At 42.7% G+C, this 22,977-nt stretch overlaps 1 protein-coding gene across 1 annotated transcript in view; it reads right to left on the bottom strand.

Moving 5' to 3' along the window:
- Positions 1 to 22,977, bottom strand: part of PGM1 (phosphoglucomutase 1) — a 63,175-nt gene that overhangs the window by 24,314 nt on the left and 15,884 nt on the right. The window contains exons 2-4 of the mRNA XM_044238373.1: positions 4,602 to 4,764; positions 4,113 to 4,259; positions 1,888 to 2,013 (exon numbers count right to left, since the gene is read on the bottom strand). Of these exons, the coding sequence (XP_044094308.1) occupies positions 1,888 to 2,013; positions 4,113 to 4,259; positions 4,602 to 4,764 (436 nt within the window). The remainder of the gene's footprint in view (positions 1 to 1,887; positions 2,014 to 4,112; positions 4,260 to 4,601; positions 4,765 to 22,977) is intronic.

The raw sequence follows: 22,977 nt of genomic DNA, 5'->3' as shown, positions 1-22,977 counted from the left end.
TCTAGCTACTCTATCTGCAAAATGAGGAGAATAACGGTGGCTACCTAACAGGGCTGGTGAGAGAATTCAACAAGTTAATAGATAGGAAGCCCCGAGGACAACACCCAGCACATATGTTATAAATATTTGCATTATGATTATCACCTCTACTTTATAGATCAGAAAACTGGTCTGAGATGAAGCCATTTGCCCAAATTTACATATCTAGTGGGAGAGGGAGCTGGGCTTCAGAGCCCTAATCCTCCTACTATATCCGGTTATCAGACAAACTGGTTAAAAATAGAAACAAATAAAAATAAGAACTACCAGCAAGAGGAAAAACCAGTCACATACTTTTATGGTGACATCTTGTACAACTACCAAGAACATTCATCTCTAAAATGCTGAGAATGTGTTTTCATCAAGGAAGGTACAGACACCAATGTAGGCCACAGAGGTTGGAAGAGGGCAGAAGATGTTTCTCCAGTTAAGGGTCACATTAAGGAGGCTGTGGACACACCACAGAATAAGGTCAAGGCAGCCAGGGCTGTGAAGGATATAGAAACTGAGGCATTAGAGGAACCTCTGAAAGACCTGGAGAACAAAGTGTACTTCATGACCAGCTTCCTCTACCCCACACCCCAACACAAACCCATTCTTTTTATTTTTTTATTTCTAGTTTTTATTTAAAATCTAGTTAATTAACATACAAAGCCCATTCTTAAGCCATTCTCCTCACTTCTCTAACATAACATCTCTTAAGCCTTTGTGGCTTTGCTCCAGCCATTGCATCAGCTGGAAATGACCACCCTAGATCCTTCTTTCATAAAAACTAAGCGGGTTGCCAACTTCTTCCAGGAAACCTCTCTTGATACTGCTAGTCAAGCTATGCCTTCTTCCATACCCCAAAAAGAATACTAGAAATTCTATCTACCCCTCATTTTGTTAGCAGTTTTTGACCCATCCCATCTCCCCAAGACCCTGCCTACCCCCAATCACACATGTAGTAGGTACTCAATACATACCAGGCGAATGGTTTGAAATGACAGAATGGCTACTATCTTAGTAAGGAAGTACATGCATTCTGTGGGACTTCAGAGGCAACTTAGGACTCAAAGGTGAGGTTCAGGGATGGAAGATATCAGCCCACCAGAAGGTTTTCTAACTGTGGTTTCACAGTAACAGGAGGCCCTAATGGCACATTGAAAAGGTTCAATCCCAGACAGAAAGTCTTCCCAACAAGGCGCACAGCTGGACTCTAAAACCAGGGAGCCTCTTTCCTGCTCAAAGATACAAAAATTCTAAATTTATTACAAAACAAATAAATAACCTCCGTGCTCAGGAATTCCCGAATTTCTCCATGTGAGAAAGCCTCATGGTTCTAGTCTACAATGATGGCTGCTGTCTCTGCTGACCAGGCCACGCACCCATAGAGGAAGAAGAGGGAGAGACACCCAACTGTTGTTCCTGAATTTAATCCTCAGCTTGCTCTCGTAAGCTCTGCTCTTCTAAGAAAAGGCACATGTGGGGGCAGCTGAGTGAGGTATGGGACTCAGAACATGTTGACCTCTTCTAGCAAATGACTCCCCCCTTGGAATAGATGGGGGCGTTTGGGAAGAATGTAAGGTATCTTCTGAGCGGGAGGAAGCACCCACAAAAAGTTGCTTAATGTGGAAACTCTGACCTTTGCACTACCTTGCCACAAGGAATGTCTCTACCGTTTTTTGACTGTATACAATTAGATCTTTATCTATGTGAATGACACTCTGATATCATTGCAAACTCACTATTTAAAAACCCCGTGAAGCAGAGTCTCGAGAAAAGGCTTGTTAAAGCATCATGGTACCCAAAGTAGAGAGCAGCTTGCTGTCTCTGAGAGGAGGCAAGGGAAGAGACATGGCTCCATACCTCCATGCATGGCATCGATACGGATCTTCAGTCGGTTTGGACCAGAAAGCAGTTCTTTCAGTGCATTGAAATCAAAGATGTTCCTCAGCATGGTAGCATAAGCTTCCACGGAATCCACAATTTCCACTGTGAGAACAAGCAAAGTTAAAATATGGGGGAACTAAACACATTAAGAAATATTAGCCTTACGCTGCCTGGGTGGCTCAGTCAGTTAAGCATCTGACTCCTGAGTTGGGCTCAGGTCATGATCTCAAGGGTTGTGAGATCGAGCCGCATGTCAGGCTCTGTGCTGAGCTGAGCATGGAGCCTGCTTAGGATTCTCTTTCTTCCCCTCCCACCTCCTTCAAAGAAATTTTTTTTAAGAAATACTATCTTCTGAAATTAGTACATTGTTGTAAACCCACAATAGCTACTTTAAAAGGATAATTATCAAGCCCCTCCAGTATGCCCAGGCTGTTACACAATTTCTTATTCAATACTAACAATATTCCTGACAGGAAATGTTCTTAGTCCTATTCTGTAGACAAGAAAGCTTCAAGCCTGAAAGGGTAAGTAACTTGCCCACATAGCTGGGATGGGGCACAGGTGGGATTTTTTTTTTCCCAAGATTTTATTTATTTATTTATTTGACAGACATGGAGATCACAAGTAGGCAGAGAAGCAGGCAGAGAGAGGAGGAAGCAGGATCCCTGCTGAGCAGACAGCCTGATGCGGGGCTCGATCCCAGGACCCTGGGAGCATGACCTGATCAGAAGGCAAAGGCTTTAACCCACTGAGCCACCCAGGTGCCCCACACGTGGGATTTTTTTTTTTTTTCTAAATTCCTCAGAAGTGCTTCTTTTTTTTTTTTTAAGATTCTATTTATTTGACAGAGAGAGGTCACAAGTAGGCAGAGAGGCAGGCAGAGAGAGAGGAGGAAGCAGGCTCCCCGCTGAGCAGAGAGTCCGATGCGGGACTCGATCCCAGGACCCCGAGACCATGACCTGAGCCGAAGGCAGCGGCTCAACCCACTGAGCCACCCAGGTGCCCCCACACGTGGGATTTTTGACACAGGTTTGCCTAACTGTAAATTTGGCTACGTGGCCACACTCACTCCTTGCCTATCACCATAAGAAGCATATTTTGATGATATAAGTAACAGGAAATGCAATGCCCACTTTCCTTTCCTTTTTCTAGGCCCACTACTGTGGAACTTAATGGTAAAAAGCAGGGAAAAAAATTTTAATAAACCACTTCCCACATGTACCACTAAAGAAATAAAACAAATAAAAGAACTTAGCATTGTTCTTGTTGGATGTGCGGGGTTCTGAACATTTTTGAAACATTAAGAGTTTAAGAAATTCTCTCCTGTTGTTTTCTAAACCCTAAGCATGTCTTCAAGATGTGCCAAGGTGCCAGGTTATCTTCATTAGGATGAAACCGCGACCTCTCGATGGCTAGGTTCCAACAAAAATGCATTCCATCAAATTGCAATCCAGAGGAAAGTGTGCACATTAGAACAGCCAAAATGCAGGTCGCCTTACTAACTACCTCATTCTTTTTGTGCTAATATGAACAATGTTATAAACCCTGACTCCATCAATTACTGCTAATACCTTGGCATTCGACCACAAAATCTACCACAACTGCCTGTGTGGGGAGTTTCATTTAGCCCCCAAAATGGCTGACTTGGATTTTACTAAATATCAGGGCAGGAAAAATAAAGAATCCAAGCCCAGGCTTTGGGATCATTCACACCTGAGTCTAAATCTGGTTCACCACTCACTGACTGTGGGATCTTGAGTTTGTCATGTAAGCTCTCTCAACCTTTCTTTCCTCATCTGGAAAAACTGAATACAGATAGTGCTGCCCTCACAGGGCTCTGTCAGAATAAAGTGGGATAATGTATGTTAGGAGCTTGGCATATAATGAACGCTCAATAAAAGTTAGCTTTGAATGTAATCCTACAGGTCTTCTAATCAAGGCTATTCATTTTATAGGCATGGAAGCCAAGGCCTAGAAAATTGGAAATGATTTATCCAAAGTCACAGGGCTGATTCCTGGCAGGGCCCCGAGAGTCCAGGTCTCTGGATTCCCAGACCCAACTCCAGACCTGCTAATTAAGGCATGCAAAGGTTAGTGACCACGATCTTTCCAAAACTGAAGACTCATTGTCTTAAAACCTTGAAAGGCAAACTGTTCAAGTTGGAACTAAAGAGGGCAGGAGAGGAGGAGAGTCAACGTGCCTGTGAATGGTTTGAACTTGTTTTCCAGGTCAAACTGCTGCTTTCCCAGAACTCCAAGGTCTACTTTCAGGTCAGGGCAAATTGCATATTCTTCAATTGTCTTGCTGATTTGGAAGATTTTATCCGTTATTGCTTCTGGAGCAGGACCTGGAAATCAGACAGCGAACTGTGGGTCATTTCGTGGGACTGACATGAAAATACAAAGAACACAGAGCTCATCCATTCCCCTTCATGAGCACATGTGCCATTCCATCATTTAGGCAGCAAAGTGCCAAAATTTCCTAAAAAAAAGTCCACGTTAATGGTCATTCATGCATATCCTCTCATATTCAAGTACAGCAGAATGAGAATCATTCCACTGTCACCAAAAGGAAACAAAGAATTCCCTTGCAAAGGATCAGAACCAGAACCCTGGCCTTCCAAGGCCTCGGTTATTAGTTTACCCTAATGAACAGAAACTGACTACCCTCAAAATGACAGCAAACTCACCTCCATTGGAAATATTAAATTTGATTCCAAAATCTCCATTGGGCCCTCCTGGGTTGTGGCTGGCTGTCAAAATGATCCCACCAATGGCTTTGATCTTTCGAATGATGCAGGATACGGCAGGGGTGGAAAGGATTCCATTCTGCCCGATAACCAAGCGACCAATCTAAGAGAAGAAATCCACAACGTGCATCTTAATATCGATAAATCCAGAGCTACTTCCCAGAAATATCAAAACAATAGGCAGATGGACAAAGAAATAGTGCTGAAGCAGAAAAGGTGTTCTTTAATCAACACCTACAGCTGGGTTATTATTATTTTATTATGAAGTAGAATGTTGAATAATACTATTGAAGAATCGGCATTGCAGAACAAAGCTATTCCTTCACAAAGCCATCCCTTCAGATAGTTTTTTGGGACTTTGTAGTTTTAAAATGGTGTGTAGCCTGGGGAAGCGCTCAGGCTCTGGCAAGAAAACACAGAGTATTTGAAACACAGTCTTTCCAGACCAGGTTCATAATTTTCCACTGAAAAGTTGTTAGAAAACCCACATTTTAATCCAGTTCAATCATACTTTCAAACCACACTGATGGGAGAAGATGTAAGTTTAGCTAGTTAGAGGAATTCTACCCAGAGAGAAGGCTTTTTGCAAATTAAAAAATTTTTTCAAGTGAAAAGGGAAAACTTTATACGAAGAGTTTAGAATCTGCGACTCATAAACTTATCTTTCTAGTCAAGCCTGGATTCTGATCGGGTGGTCCCCTCCGAGCAGGACAGACCTACCCATATGGGGATGTACCTGGGTTACCTGCTGGGCCTAAGGCAAAAGATGCTGGGGCTTATTACTGGTTAATCAATCAGAACCACCGACAGGAAAGGACTCCAGGTGGTCTTTTGCTGTGTTCTCAACTTACCTTCCCATATCTCTCATAGATGCTATTAGCACAGCTCCTAAATCTTCCTTCACTAAAACGTAATTTATGTTTGTTTCATCATGACCCAAGTTAGAAAAGAAGGAAGAAGTCCCACCAGTTCCTTGAACATACTTGGAGAAGACCTGATGACTGCATCAAAAGTTTTATAAAATGAGTTTGTGCCCTCATTCCATTCTCCCTTCTGAGAGCAGAAAGGGACAGGAATGTTTTAAACGTTTCCGTTTGTTATTTCTTTCTGCCCCACCCAAGATAAAGAAATGACTTGTGGTAGAAGATGTGTCTGATGATACCTGGATTCTCTGGTAAAGCTTTTCTGGGACTGTTACCTCTGCCCCCCTACAAGTCACCGAAAGCTTGCCTGCCTCGTCATCAACCCCTCGGCTGCCAACCATCTCCCAGGAAGCAGCTTGTTCATTTCAGCCACCTCTTGGCTCCCACTTGTCCATCTCAGAACAATGTTCGTTAGACCAATACATTTGCTCTGCCTTGCCTCCCTTAGGAAGTGGTGATGACCAGGGTAGGCGGTATAACGAGGCTCCTCTGTAAACTAGAGGGACCAGAAGGCGGTGCGAAATCAACATTAATGATTATCACCGAGCCACAGAGTGCTTTTTAAAACCCATCACATGTTCGATTCATTCTCATAACTGCTCCCTAGGACTGCTGTATAGACGAAGAAGCTGAGGTTCAAAGTTATGATGCTGCCCATTCATCCGTTCTTGCATTCATGCAAAAGCAATAATAAAGTGTTTATGCAAAGGTGGTATAGGAGGCACTGGGATAGATGGCAGGGCAAGGTTACGTGGCAAATTAGTAACCATAGCTGGCCACTAATAGCTAACTCAATACAGTGCGAACAGTAACATCTCACCCTTGTAGCAGTTTCTGGGTTCTTTTAAGAGCGAAAGTCTATGGTTGAGCAGTTCCATAATTTCAATAGGAGTGGCTTAATTAGAGATGGCAACTTAACCAGCCAGAGTAGTGATGGAGTTATCTGGAAATTATACTTGCACATACTTGCACATCAGTTATACTGACCTATAACTGTATTATATGTATTTGGTCTGGAGAGGGAGACTGGTGAATGAATATTAAGCTGCACCACCCAAGTCATCCCTTATTCTACCATTCTTTAGGGTGAAATCTGCAATGGTCAACCAGTCAGCAATGGTCCAAGAGTGAGGGGATTATACTGGGGTAAGAATAAGAAAGTCAAGAGACAGAAGCAAGGAAAGTCCATGGTTCCTTCTTCCTCTTCAGCCCAATAAGAGGTAACAGCGGATCAAAGTCCCTCCTTCCAGAGGACTCTATCCTATGAATCACCCTTGGGAATATTAATCCTCAACCTGATATTGAGGAGATATTACTCTATTACCCTCCTTCCCTTGACAACATCTGGAGAACTACAACGGTTCCTGACTCAATCTCCCTTTTCTCTCTCCCACCTGTACCACCCTTATTCTGCCCTGGCTGATTCATTCTTCCAACTCAGGACCATCTAGTTCATCTTTTTAAATCATAGTTCTGTGCCTCTCCTCTATGCAAACCTTCCCTGTACTATACGATCCAGAAATTCTAATTCGAGCTGTAGACACAAAAGAAAGCAGGGACTCAAACAGATCACTTGTACACCCATGTTCACAGCAGAATTTTTCACAATAGCCAGAGGTCCATGCATTTATGAATGCATAAACAAAATATGGCATATACACACCGTGGAATGTTATTCAGCCATAAAAGGGAATGAAATTCTGATACATGCTACAATGTGGATGAACCTTGAAAACACTGCACTAGGTAAAATAAGCCAGACACATAAGGACAAGTATTGTATGATTCCATTTAAATGACATACACAGAAGGCGGCAAATTCATAGGCAGAAAGTAGAACAGAGATTGCTGGGGGGTAAGGGAGGAGCAATGGGAAGTTATCGTTTAGTGGGTACAGAGTTTCAGATGGGATGAGAAAAAAGTTCTGGAAATGGATAATGGTGATGGATGCAGAATATTGTGAGTATAATTAATAACACTGAAGTGTGCACTTAAAAATGGCTGACACACTAAGTTTTATGTTACATTTACTTTACTACAAAAAAAAAATGTATTTTTAAAAAAGAAAAATCCTTCCCTGGCCCCCAAGTGTCTACCAACTTTCAGATAATTCCCTCTACCTGGTACTGAAAGTTCCCCCATCAAACAGCCTTTCCTGTCCTTCCTTCTCCCTCCTGCTACTCCTTCCCACATGACACACTACCAGGAAGGATACCTCACGGTTTACATGCCATTTTATCATCCAACATGACAGGGAGCAAACTTAGTTTTCCTTTTAAAAAACAGGTCCTCAAACTATGAAAAGAACCTAGATGCCCATCAACAGATGAATGGGTAAAGAAGATGGGGTGTGTGTGTGTGTGTGTGTATACACACATATACAAATGGAATACTATCTAGCCAACAAAAAAACCCAAAATCTTCGCATTTGCAACACCGTGGATAGAGCTAGAGGATATTGTGCTGAGCGAAATAAGCCAATCAGAGAAAGACAATTATCCTATGATCTCTCTGATTATGAGGAATTTGAGGGGCGGGGAGCTGTGAGGGGTAAGGAAGGAAAAAAAAAATGAAACAAGATGGGATCAGTAGGGAGACAAGCCATAAGAGACTCTTAATCTCAGGAAACAAACTGAGGGTTGCTGGGGGGTGAGGGATAGGGATAGGGTGGCTGGGTTATGGGCATTGGGGAGGGTATGTGCTATGGTGAGTGCTGTGAAGTGTGTAAACCTGGTGATTCACAGACCTGTACCCCTGGGGCAAATAATACGTTCATTATATGCTAATAAAAAAATTAAAAACAAAAAGACAGGGCCTCATGTTTTCTTATGTTTCAAAAAGAAACAAGTTCCATGCTCTTTGTCCTGCTAGTCATACACACATATTCTTATTTCTAAATGTATCTCTACATTAAAAGCTCTGGAGACCAAATGAAATATCAGTATTATAAACAGGGGCCCACTAATGTCTTATTTTGTACATTAAAATTTCCTGTACTTCTTAGCTCACAGAAGCATCATGTAAAAAAAACTTCTAAATGCAGATAGCTCTATGCAAATAAAAACAAAGGGAAACTTCTAACAAAGGCAAATTATATTCTACAGTCCACAAATGCACCAGATAAAAGTGTAATAAAGAGGGAAAAAAATGAAATGATCTTCATTTAGCTCACTAGGCTGAAGACGCTTCCAAGAATCGGCTTAAGGGTGGAGTGGGTATTGACAGAGGTGGGGAGGGAACAAACCTGTGGCAATAAATCATCTTTCCTCTACATTTCCTCCCTAGAGCTCTGTCCACAGTCAAAGGGATGTTATAGGAGTCAGAACTGAGGATATGTTAGAAAAGGAAGGAATCAAACCATCTAGGAGGTGATAGGTTTTATCAGATTAAAGTGTTTTACAGGTCCACTAAATGTTTTACGTAATTCAGTTTGGTTCCATGACTGCTTTAAATGCAACACTATTTTAAATCAAGAATGCCCTTGAGAAGATTTGAAAATACTGCTTGGACTGCCACAGCTCTAACAAATAGGCACTTACCATATTTAGTCAATTATTATCACTTAAATGTATTATTTAGCAAACCTTCAGATCGTAAATCTGAGCAAGTCTATAGGGTCTGCCTGAATTACACATTCTTACCACCTTTTCCAACATCCTTCAACTCCACACAAAAATGAAATGAAGCCAAATATATCACAGCAAAGGGGACAGTGTACCACATCCACTCAACGATCTAGATATATGCGGAGAAATAATGTTCCTTTCCTTCTTTCTCTAAAGATTAAAAGCATCTTAATACCTTTCCCTTTGCAGCTCTCCTCAAAGGTGAAATTTACAACATGTCACATTTTATCTTAAAAATCTGTATGCTTCATAATAATTTCATATTTGAGTGCTTTATCAGCAATTTTTACATGAGAGGCATTCAGATTCTGAAACTGGGTAGGAAGGAAACTTCGCATTAAAAACAATAGGATCTACAAACATTTTTAAATTTAATTTGGTGGGGTGTTTTTATTTTTGCTTTTAATTTGGGTTTTGCAATCACACCTGCTTGGCATATTATTTAAAAGAGACCGACGGTGAAAGCCCAACACATTTGGTTGCCATGCTAAATTTTTATGTTCTCAGGACCAGAATCCCTCTCGGAAAGGAAATACAACAGATTTTTTAAATTTGTGAGTTCTGAGGGACCGTGTGCTCCAAATTATTGCTAAGTATAATCTAAAACACTGAAAATATATTTTTGGTCCCACAGAGGAATCTGCAGAGCAAAAACAGCAATGTCCTGCTGCCCACCTTCCTGCAAATCATTGGGACTGTGCGAATTGTTAGATTATCAAGATCAATGCCTTCTGGCGCCAAGATTCCTTCTGATTTGGTTAATTTGGCCAATGCAGTTTTTCACAATGCCGAGCTCTCAGCCAAGCCTCCTTGTATTATAGTCTTACAGGAGTTATGAACTCTACCCTGTTGCACAAATTCGCCACACACAGGGCTTCTTTGTGTCCAAGGTCATTATAAGCAGGCTCCCCTGTAACAGGTCCTCTTGGTAGGCTTATACCTAACATTTTCCAATCCCCTCCTGGCATTTCTGCATGACTACCAGGATCCACAAACAACAGCACGCCCTGGCTTTTGTTTTCCTGTTTGACAAGTGACTGAACTTCAACAAGGAAGCCATTGAAAGAAAACAAAATCCTCCTCTCTCCTCTACTCATTAGAGCTGTCTTACATAGGCGAGGGTACCCCTCGGAACTAGGTTAGAACGTAGATAAGACAGCTTAAGGCTGGGGGGTGTGCTTTAATGTTTAAAAAGCAGCAGGTACTTTTTCAAGCAAAAGGCATGGAGTACAACACAAAAGGAGCCGAACTTACATTCCTAGATCCCAACATGACTACTGTAATTTCAGGAGTAATATCACAATACACATTTTCTGCAGTCACAACGAAATGCTATAGGGATGCTAGTAGAACTGAACTGTATACAACATACAAATCCTTGTACTCTTCTATATTTCTGCAAAACGAAGAAAGAAGCATATGTGGAGAGCCAGAAACATAATAATAATTACCGTATACCAACCCCATTGGCAGCCGCCATCTGCACTATTGTTTCTATCGCCGACTTATTAAAATACCGCCCATCTCCACCAACCACCAGTGAGGATCCCTGGCGATCTTTGAGGTCTATGGAAAAGAACAGACTCTGGATGAAATTCTCCAGATAACATGGCTTCTCCTCAAAACAACAGGTTTTCTTCCGTAATCCACTAGTTCCTGGTTTTTGGTCATGGTAGGGTGCGGTAGCAAAGGTCAACAGAGGGAGAGGACCTTCTTCCATTGTCCTGTACTTCCCGGAAATCCATTCACCAAAATTACTCATCTTTCATTTTCACCACTTGGCTCAGTGAGGGTGTTCAGGGAGCAGGCAAGGGTCCTCAAAATAGTCTGTCCGACCCGAAGCTGCAACAGTGTCATCTGAGTAACTAAAGGAGAGGTTGATCTCTCTCAATCGGGAAGCTCTGTTAAGTCCTTGCTGTCGTCACCCATGGTGAAAAGTTAAGGGCCACACACCCATCCACACCCACACAAAAAACACATTTTCCAAGTTGTTTTGGTGAGGATATTTCTGCCCACATAACGACGCCAAATACCCTTCAATTATTTTTGCCGCATCTCCCCCGTTGGATAGTCCAAGGATACTGCCTGTAGCAGCCTCCCGTCACAAACACCGGATGGCTGCCAGCCTCCACTCGCAGAGCCCAGGCAACGATGGTGCAAGCGCAGTCCCAAAAAGCAGGGACTTTTGAACAGGACACCCTGGTGTGGCTCCCGCTGCTCCCAACACCTCTTAACGCAGAGCCTCTCTGGGCACTCGTCACTGAGAAGGTCATCTGCTGCTACAGTTATCCCATGCCATCCTAGCAAGTTAAAGGTCAATCTTAAAATGGAAGTGAAGGATCTCAGTTACCTCTGGTTTCCTTACATCACCATCATTTTGATACCCGAGTAATTTTTTACTTCCCACATGCAATTCCAGTTAGAAGGAAGAAAGTCACCGAACAGAACAAATTTATTCATTGCCCACCAAGGATTTAACAAGACAGTATTCAGCTCCAGAAGAGTAGATACCTACCAATATGCCCTGAATGATCAATACCTTGATCATTCCCTTGAACTTAGGGAAATGTGGGAATGGAGATGCACCAAATCCTTGAAAATGCAAGGGAAACAGGGAGGGGGAAAAAAAGTATGTTTTTCTAAGTGCATGAGGTTTGATCAAGTTATTATCTGGACAAATAATATAAACATAAGATTAAAACTTTGTGTTTTCATTTTCTCAGGTTTTTAAAAAATATTTTATTTATTTATTTGACAGAAATAGAGGGCACAAGCAGGGGGAGCAGCAGGCAGAGGGAGAGGAAGCAGCAGACTCCCCGCTGAGCAGGAAGCCTGACACTGGGCTTGATCTCAGCACCCTGAGATTATGACCTGAGCCAAATCAGATGCTTAACTGACTGAGCCAACCAGTTTTCTCAGTTTTACATAGACTTGGCTTTTAAGAAAACATTTTTAGTGAAGCAGGTCAAGTCCTTTGCATTTGAAGAACCTAAGATGTTTTAAAACATTCTACCTGAATAAATTTAATATCCAACCCCCATTTGGTCCCTAAGATCTTATTTAACGACTGCGTCACCCAGCCACCCTTGGTCCCTAAGATCTTATTAATTCTATATAAATGCATATTTCCTTATCTAGTTCAGCAGAAGTTGTCAATTAAGAAACTCCATTGTCAAGGTTTTGGTGAACTTGTCAAGGATGCTTAAAAAGTAAACCAGGGCTAGTTACACCACACGTTTGGAGAGTTCAACATGCATTGGAGTCCAGGTTTTCAAGCGAAACATGAATAATCACTTGATAAACAAAATCTGAGTATTTTTCTACTAACTTGTCAAGCAAGGTCCGAAAGCAAACAGGACTTTGAGCAAAGGACTGCCCTCTCTACAGGACCAGCTGAGGGGACGGATCCCAGAACTGAAAGCAGCTGCTGGCAGAGAAGCCTGGTCTCCTTCAAATGACAAACAGTGCTGGTCCAAGTGCAGGGAAGACCTTGAGACATAACATTAAAACAATTCGCAAGACCACGTCTACTAAGTCGAAAAGTAGTTGGCCAAAGGCCAGGTTTTATAGTTTATTTGGGGCTTTTATTTACTTCTTAAAGATAAAATTCTTTAGAAATTAATTTATGAAGTCAGCTTGCTATGCTAACCATAGTTTACATGCCTACTGCTGGCAATGACAATAAAGGCGTTTTTTTTTTTTTAAGTCTGGCGCCAAGTTTTCTCTGGTTCTAGATAAGTTTGCAAATTAGGCCAAGCATATGTGTCTTGACATATTTAATAATAGATCAAGATTTGGGGCGCCTGGGTGGCTCAGTGGGTTAAGCCACTGCCTTCGGCTCAGGTCATGATCTCGGGTCCTGGGATCGAGTCCCACATCCAGCTCTCTGCTCAGCAGGGAGCCTGCTTCCCTCTCTCTCTCTCTGCCTGCCTCTCTACCGACTTGTGATCTCTCTCTGTCAAATAAATAAATAAAATCTTTTTTAAAAAATCAAGATTTATGAAATATCAACCCAATAATCTTTTCATTGGGAATAACAGAGCAACCGGCCACATATTTGGTGGTTTTCTTAACAAGTTCTTGAAACAAAACAAAACAAAACAAAAAACCAAGTTCTTGAAATCCCAGGCTAGACCTAGGGGCACTTGGTCAAAAGAGTACTCCAACATCCCCAGCTGGAATGTCTTTGCTCACACGGTCCAGCATGTTCTCTGCTGATGGTCTGCCATCTCTTGCTGAAGCTCAGTTCCTGAAGCTGGAACCAAGAGAGTTAACATGTTGTTGGGTTTTTTTCCCCCATGCACTGATTTTATTTACAGTTTGATTAATGCAAATCAATTTCATAAAATGAGAAGTCACAAAGAATCAAGGCATAATTATGCAAACTCAAAGTAGAAGTTCAATACAAAAAAATACAATCATAGGAATGGTTTTGTTCACAGCATGAGATCCAACGGTTCTTGCTTCAAAGGACAGGAAATTCTTTTTTTTCCTTGAAGACCATGGCCACATCACACGCTAGAACACCTCAGCTTACCAGTGTGTTTTCATAGGAACCATAACTTGTTTGTTAAAAAATTTTTTTTACACCATAAGTGTTGTAAAAGAAGCACTTCTCCTGAATTAAACCTTCTCTGGGACACAGCACCAGTTTCTAACTATCTGAAAACTAACTGATACAGGAAGTATTCCAAATATAACTATTCTGATTCTTAAAAGTTGAAAAAAAAACTTTCTGGGCCCCTGGGTGGCTCAGTCCGTTAAGCATCTGCCTTCAGCTTAGGTCACGATCCTAAAGTGCAGAGATCGCATTCTGCATGGGGCTCGCTGCTCAACAGTGAGTCTGTTTCTCCCTCTCTCCCTGCCCCTCCACCTGCTTGTGCTCATGAGCTCCCTCTCTCTTAAATAAATAAACAACCTTTAAAAAAAAAAAAAGGTTATCCTATTTAAAAAAAAATAATGACTTTCCAAAGCTTAGAAAGAAATATTGCAAACTTGGTCATGTTGGTACTCTTCCAATAACCTGATATGCCACTAGGGGTTGATTATTATTTGCCTCTTAATTTCAAGATTTTTTTATATATACCTTCCCTGTAGATCATCTTTATATTTTAAAAATTATTTAACGCAAAAGGAAACTTCTGGGTGACTGGGCCGTGACTGAGCACTAAGAGATCAGACATGTCTAACCTGTGGAATCAGGTCACTAAGTGAACCCAGTGTGCATCCCTCTTGCATGGAAATATCTAGGTGGGCACATGGCCTCTTTCCCTCCCTGTGTGTGAGCCAGCCCTCCAGCGAGGCATGGACTGGGGAGAATTCCCTCTCATGGCTCCCACACATGTCAACGAATACCCAGCAATTTAAGTGCATGCTGAATCTAAACCTCCAGAGGAAAGAGTTCTACACCCCAGGATGGACAGTAACATTGTCAGCAACTACGCATGTCTGGGATGGTATTGGTCAGGATGCAAATCTAAAGCAAAAAGATATAACCCTTGCCCTAGAAAAGCTTCTATTCTAAAAACTGGCCCGAGTCGTAATTTTATGGACACCGTAGAACTCAACCCCATATAAAAATATTACCAGAAGCAGCAATGTTAGATGAACTGTGAAGTGTGGTTAAAAAAGAAGGGGCATTAAGAACATGAAGCTTCCTACGACGTGTAGACTAAGTGGGGCAGCTATTAAGAAACTCATTTGTTTCAGCTCTCCAGCAAAGGTTGAACTTCATCTTCGGAAACGTTACTGTCGAGCATAGCGAACCTAATTTGGCCTAATGAATTCGCCTGCGTTGCCAGTACTCCTTCACAATGACACAAATTACATTTAAACCATATGGGGGATTTAAGGATTACTCCCTTCAGACAAGGAACTTTCATACTGGTCTTGGGTCCAATCAATTTCACGATGGCAGAGTTATGAACCCCTTCATTCCCCGCCTCACAAAGACTCCAGCTCCCGTTCTGATCTGCGGATACCTTCCTAGTAAATAGAACACAACAGAAACTGTAGACATGCCCACTCTTTAATCATTTATCTTTCTTTCCATCGGTAAATACTTACTGGACAGCTGACAACCATGTTCTTTAGCTAATGCCACGGTAGTGGACATGGGGGAGGGATGGCTAACCCTGTCTCTAGATGGAAGCACTAGGAAGAAAGCTAGTAATTGGGCTAAAAGCAATGGGGATTATCAGACCCCCAGTCTGACACCCAGCACTTGTGACAGCTGAGGGTGCCTGCCTGAGTGGTTGGGGTGTGTGACCCAAGTGACAGGAAGACACTTATTCGTTTCTCCCACCAACAGGAGGTAACGATGTCATGAATGCCAGCCCCAGGCTAGGCATCACAGGATAATGGAAAGACCATACGTTTAGGAGCCAGACAAAACCAGAGCTCGAAGCTTTGACTTTGAACTGCATGAGAAATTTCATCTTGAGCAAATTCCTTAACTCCACCGAGTCTGTAAAATGGGGAAAGCTCTCAAGGTTGTCCTGGGAATTGAATCAAGTAACCTGTGTGAAAACATGTAGTGCTGTGTCTGGCATCTAGCAGAAGATCAGTAAATGGTACCCCCTCCCCATCCTCAGTCTCCTCATCTCTACAATGGGATCATATCTGCCTCACAAGGTTTCTATGAGGACAACCTCGCCAAGTATCTCTGAAAGGCTTTGTGAACTAGAAAAAAATTTAAAGATGTGAAATTCTTTTTTCATTTTCAGGAGGTGGAAGAGGAGAGAAAAAAGTGCATGGACCTTTGTTCTTAAGAAGTTCACGTGAGGGACGCCTGGGTGGCTCAAGCATTAAACATCTGCCTTTGGCTCAGTTCATGATCTCAGGATCCTGGAATCAAGCCAGCATTGGGCTCGCTGTTCTGCAGGAAGCCTGCTTCTCCCTCTCCCACTCCCCCTGCTTGTGTTCCCTTTCTCGCTGTGTCTCTCTCTATCAAATAAATACATAAAGTTTAAAAAAAAAAAAAAAGAAGAAGAAGAAGAAGAAGAAGTTCACGTCGAAGGAGCCACCACCATGTGGCGGCCTCAACCCCATCCCAGAGGTGCATGCACAGACCTACAACTCCTGAGACATTACAGGAATGGGGTGAGACCAGAGAAAGAGCTGGGGCAAAACTACAGTCTCCTAACACACACGACAGTTGATTTTGTAGGCACCGGAAGCTAAAGAAGCTTTTAAGCAAAAGGAATCTAAACTGATAGGTTTTTGCAAAGTTAACTGGATGCCAGTGATGCATCAAAAACCTTTGAGAAGGAGAGACTGGAAAAAGATGAACAGGGCTTCAAAAAAGGATTCCTTCCTCGGCTGCAGTGGCTCTGAGGATCCTGTCAGTGGGGTCTTGACCAACGCTGCTCGTCTGCCGGCCTCCTGCACAAGAAGTCTACTTTAAGTCCTGGGGCTACTTTGAGCCCTGCTGGGATTTTTGTCCTCCAACACAAAGACACCACCCAAATAATCTCTTTCCTCAGACCCCTTCTCCATACAGTGCCTTCCACCCACCCCCTCTCTTCTCAGAGAACTGTGCTCTAGCCAGCCCATAAGAGTAGACTCCTAGAACCATGTTCTTCTACAGGGCCTTGGTGCCAGGCCAGGATCGCCAGAGGTGGATGTCTGTCCCAAGCTAGATCACTCATATTTTCCCTCCCAGGAATCTAGAATTAGGACTCAAAAAAGTATAGATTCGATTTAGTCTCTGAACTGGGAAGATCGGTAAATTCAGGAGCTGTGGGGCAGGGACAGTTGTGTCACGAGAATATCCATAAATGGTGACCAACAGCCACACAATATGTGAGAACACCTGAACGCTACTCAGGAGACCCCTGTGGCTCATTTAGACATCTCTAAGGTTTGCAGGCCCAGTGTAGGGAAAGAACTGGAAAACAGTTCAGAATGGAATCAAGCATGAAATAGGTTACATGAATCTTCTCAAGAGGGCGGGGACTGCAGATTCAGCAGACATGAGAATTAGGGAATGTGGTCTGTGAACGCACGCTGCATGAGATGCCCTATTGACCTTGTGCTCTGGACTGGGGTGGTTTCCTGTTCAGATCTCCGGTCAACATGTACTTCGGCCGGCCAACACTGTCACCCCAATTCAATGGGAAAGATCACTCCTAACTGTTGGGGTGAGAGACTCGTTTTTGAAGAGAGCATTTTTTTTTTAAGGATTTATTTATTTATTTGAGAGGGCACGCAAGTGAGAGAGAAAGCATACACATGCATGGGTGGGGGGAGTGGGGGCAGGGGGGCAGGAGAGAGGGAGAGTCTTAAGCAGACTCCAAGTGGAGCGTGGAGCCCGACACAGGGCTCGATCTCACAATCATGAGATCATGACTATGAGATCATGACCTGAGTTGAAACCAAGATTTGGAAGCTCAACCCAATACACTACCCAGGTGCCCCCTGAAGAGGGCATTTTTAAACATAGGAAGATTTAGAATTAAGTATGGATATGAAGTAAATCAAATTCATATAGTGTACAGATAACAAAATAAATCAGAGTTGTAGCATTAATATTTTTGCAGTAAGTTTGGGAGAAATCTAAGCATATTTGATATTTTAAGTATGTTAGGAGAATCTGGGATATTAGTTTATCTAACAGATTATCTTATATTTCCAATTTCTAATGTATAGTTGAGCAACCTATTTGGACTTATGCTTTTAAGTCTGAGGTAAGAGAACAATGGAACATTCACAGAAACTTTGTACCATATTTACAGTTTGAAGTTGAAATAATCAGATGCAGACAATTTGCTGTAATGTTTCAGGAAATGGGCTGTGAGGCCCTACTGACAGGCTGGTAACCCAGCTCTGCCGGCCACTAGCTGTATGACCTCGGAAAAGTCATTCAAACTCTTTGTGCGTCCATGGCCTCATCTGTAAAAACAGGGAGAATTACAGACCCCCTAGCTCACTCACTGTTTGCAGTCGTAGTTGAATGAGGTGATACACAAAAGTTCTAAAACAAGAGCCGGTACAGAATGCCACTTAGTATACCAGTAAGTACCACTTACTAGTTGGGTGACCCTGGGCAAAATACCCAACTTCTTGGGGCCCTCACTCTCTCAAGTTTAAAATGGAGACTGAAAATAATACCTATTGAGATTTACGGTGATCATTTTGCACAAATATATAACACAAATATCATATCATTATGCTGTTCACCTGAAAGTAATATGTTACATGTCAATTATATGTAAATTTAAACAATGCATCCTTTAAGGAGAGCTAAAGAAAGAAAATAGTACATACAGCATGGTTTATCTTATAAAGACACAATGAGTTAATAAATTTAAAGAACTCAGCATTGCAGGTTCTGTTGCCCTGTGAGCCCTACATAAGCCTTAGCTTTTATTAATACCCTGAATCAATCTGAAACTATGCAGCTGTGTTTCATACCTATCTACAGGTATATGTGTTTTAACAGAGTTAGGAAATGTCCCTTAAAGATAAAGAGAAATTGCATTAAACTATAAAGAAGGTACAAGGTCTGAAGAATTCCAAGGGCTGGAAGGCTTAGAGCTGTGCAGAGTCTCAGGCTCAAAAAGACTCCTGGAGCATATTTTGAAATTAAAAATAAAATAGTTCCATCAGAGCGTGCACGTCCTTCAGCATCTGTCCCGTCTGCTGTCCATCTGTTTATCCACCCATGCAGCCAGCAATTACTACAAAGACTGACTTGCTGCATTCATTTCACCAAACGCTATGGACCATGGGAAAAGGACAGACTCAAGTTGTCATGGAACTTTTGGTCTAAAGAGAGAGGTAAGTCAACAAATTTAAAAGAGAAAAAATGGAGTAAGAAGTGCTAATCTGGGAACTCAAGAGAGAGATATGAGCTCCTAGAGGTGAGAGAGAAGGTAAGGAAGGCATTCCTCACCTCCACAAATGCATTCTTAATTCATGTGGCTAAAACCAAAAACAGATCTTTGAAGATGCAAGGGCTTAGGAGGCTTTTCCTACATACCGAACTTGTGAGAAGGGCTCCTGTTTTATCAGGAATTACCAATATTCGATCATTTTGACCTATAAAAACAGAAACTTACATGGTTCACAAAGAATTTTTATAGGTATCTTCCTTTCCTTTTTGGAACATCTTCAAGAAAACTTTCATTTAACTCCCTTAGGAATATTCATTCGGTGCTAACAGAGTATTTGCCCATATTCTGGCTATCACCAGAAATATGTATGAAAACCCCTTGGGTTAAAAAAAAAAAAAAAAAAAGGAAAAGAATTAATTAAATAATCTAAAAAGTGGATCTAAAAATTTGATGTTCAAATCACTTGTGGTTCTATGTTTCCCTCTTGTGGTAGGAAATGGAAAAACAGTCAAGATTCTCATGACCTCACAAGGGGGCGTGCTGGCGGCATCACACAACCCAGGGACCAGGGGGCCCCACTCACCCCACATACAATGGGAATCATGCCCCCTAGAGTTTTGTTGCAGACAGTGGTTGGCCCTCTATCACATAATTAAAATACAAAGGGATTCCTGGATTTTTATATGGTGAGGTCGTTCTCTGTTTCATTATTAAGGATTTTTTCAACTGCAAGGCCTGACCAAACTAGGATGTCCAGGTATAAAGGAAGTGAATGAAGGTGGCCACAAACAGTGGATGTCTTTTTCTGTGGAATCTTTGTGAGCCTAAGTTCTGCGAAATAAGGGTAGTAAAGCTTCCTATAAAAATTCTGACAGTATCTGAGAAAAGGCATGTAAAATGCTTATCAGAATGCCTAACCAGAGAGTGGCAGTCAATAAATGTTATCCAAACTACCAAAATCAGAAAGACACATGGATAAGGACTGATCACATCCTTCTTACCCAGCCTCTGATCTCTAGAGCAGGTTAGACCAGGCAGGAAACAACCAATGCTTCCTAGGTAGGACTGGGTCATGGAATGTACAACAGGCAGGGAAAAGGTGGGGGAAAGGAAACTGCGGCCCCTGCTCTAACCAGAGGGCTTTGCAGTCAGATAGGCCTGGGTCTGAATCCTGCCTTTGCCACCTCTGGCTGTGTATGGCCTTCCTGGCCTCAGTTTTCTTATTTGTAAAATAGAGGCAATGACACCTGCTTTTAAGGTTGTTGCATGTGGAAAATAACCACAGTAGGTCTGTATGTTGGGCAATGTTCCAAGGGCTTTATAAGCATCAACCCATTAGATCTCTACAACAGCACTGTAAAATCAATGCTATCATTCTCAGCACCATCTTAAGGACAAGGACACCTAGGGATACTGATGATACTGATTCATCATCTGCCCAAGGCCAATTAGCTGGGAAACTATGGAGCTGGGTTTGAACACAGGCAATCTGGTTCCAGAGCCCACACTCAGCCACCGTGCTGTGCTGCTTCTTACCATAGTATGTAGCCATGTAAATGGCAAATAATCAACAATAGCTTTTTTAAAAACAGCAATCTATGGGGCGTCTGGGTGGCTCAGTTGGTTAAGCATCTGCCTTCGCTTTGGGTCATGATTCGAGTCTTGGGATCAAGCCCCACATCCGGCTGGCTCCCTGATCAGTGGAGAGCCTGCTTCTCCCTTTCCCTCTACCCCCACCCCTGGTTATGTTCTCTCGCTCTCTATCTCAAATAAATAAATAAAATCTAAAAAAAAAAAAATTTGTCTGGCCTGGGGCACCTGGGTGGCTCAGTCAGTTAGGTACCCAACTCTTGATTTCAGCTCAGGTCATGATCTCAGGGTCATGAGATCAATGGGGAGTCTCCTTGAAATTCTCTCTCCCCCGCTCCCTCTACCTCTCCCTCCTCACCCCACTTGTGCATGCTCTCTTTCTCCCTCAAGCCTACGTCTAGGAATAAAGCACAGTGGAAATCTGGGTTTGATCCCAACTCTGGATAATTTTTAATATCTTAGGGATCTTGGGCAAATCATTTACCTTCTTTTTCCGCAACTGTGAAACAGGAGTCTAAATACCAGTGTTTTCAGAGTTGTTGAAAAGATGAAATGAGATGGTATAAAGAGCATAGAGCCCAGAGCAGAGCAGTACACACAGGTTCTCATGCAGGCTTTTTTTTTTTTTTTTTTTTTAAGATTTTATTATTTACTTGACAGAGAGAAGAGAGAGAGTGAGCACACAAACAGGGGGAGTGGGAGAGGGCAAGGCGGGCTCCCATGCTGCACAGGGAGCCCGATGCAGGTCTCAGTCCTAGGACCCTGGGATCATGACCTGAGCTGAAGGCAGATGCTTAACTGACTAAGCCACCCAGGCACCCCTCATGCAGGCTTAAAAACAGCCTAGAGAGGCAGGTAATCTCACCGTTCCCATTTTACAGAAGAGGACACTGAGGCTGAGAGAAGTGAACGACTTATTCCACGACTTGCAACTAATCAATTGGAAAGGCAGATTTCAACACCAGTTTTAATGCCAAAGCTCCTGCTTAAGCTGTCTGGCTCCTTTGGGTGACCAAGCATATTTGAATTTAAAGAAAATGAAGAGGAAATGGGTACCAGGTGCCTGTCAAAGGGATACGGCCCACGTGCAAAGTAAAAAAGCTTTGGTGGTCTGCACAACCCCCTGCACTTGGCAGACAGAGCACAGGTTGTGGGTTGAAAATGCCTCCCCTCCCCCCAAAACAAGTTTGTTGAATTCCTAACCCCAGATGCGTGTGAATATGACCTTATTTGAAAAAAAAATGAGTCTCTGCAGATGTGATCAAATTAAGAGGAGGTTATACTAGATTAGAGTAGGTCCTAAATCCAATGACTGGTGTCTTCATACAGGGTGTAGAGATCCAGGGACAGAGGCACAGGGGGAAGAAAAGCAAGTGAGGCCAGAAGCAGAGACGGGAGCCCTGCTCACGGGTGACTACGGCCACCCCCACAGCTGGAAGAGGCAGGGGAGGATTCCTTGGAACCTTCAGATGGAACATGGCCCCTCTGTAAGCCTCTAGAACTGTGAGAAAATAAATTTCTGTCATTTTAAGCCACACCGTTTGTTGTATTTGGTTGTAGCAGCCCTGTAAAACTAATATTAGAAAATTTTTAATATAAATAAATATAATTTTTTTTTAAAGGCAAGCCCAGCTCCAGGGGCAGCTGATCCCCCCGCAGCAGGGTGGCTGGTCTGAGCCAGAGGTCCTTGGCTAAACCTCTCTCCACAGGTACCCCTATTCTTTGCCTCAGGGTGCTTGGTTCTTACCACTAAATAACACAGGATGCACCATGGCTTGGTATATACAAACAAGCCTCTACCCTCGCTCGGCGAAGAGGGGAAAGCATATTTTGTAACCTTGGTACCTGGAATGAAGAGGGGACACTCGCTAAATATTTGAAGGTTGCACTGTTGAAGTAAGAGCGATCTATGACCTCTGCAGCTAGGGTTTCTGATCACAAAGGTGAGCATTTCCAGGCAGTTGCCCAGTAGGTCTCCTGTCCTGAGACCAACCTCAACTATAAAATTACTCCCAGCATCAGACGACTTCCCAAACCATAAGGCATCCACACTAGAGCACACTCCGCTGAGTACTGGCACTTTAGGTAATTTCTATAGCACACAGACTCACGCAAAAGCAATCGGGAACAGAGCTAGAAACTGCAGTCGTGAAAGGAGCAGAGCTGGTTAGTCTGTGAGGTTGAGGCCCAACACTTGGGCTGCTTCCAAGAGGAGCCCCGTATCACTGCAGGCAGAGAGACACAGAGAGGAGCTCGTTCCCAGAAGCCAACTTCAGTGTGGGGGAAAAAGAGGTGAGAGACAGTCAGGGAGAGAGAGAGAGACTAAAGCCAACAAGCGAAA

This window comes from Neovison vison, chromosome 2, assembly GCF_020171115.1.
Source record: "Neovison vison isolate M4711 chromosome 2, ASM_NN_V1, whole genome shotgun sequence".
NCBI lineage: Eukaryota > Metazoa > Chordata > Mammalia > Carnivora > Mustelidae > Neogale > Neogale vison.
This window is presented reverse-complemented; position numbering and strand designations above follow the sequence as displayed.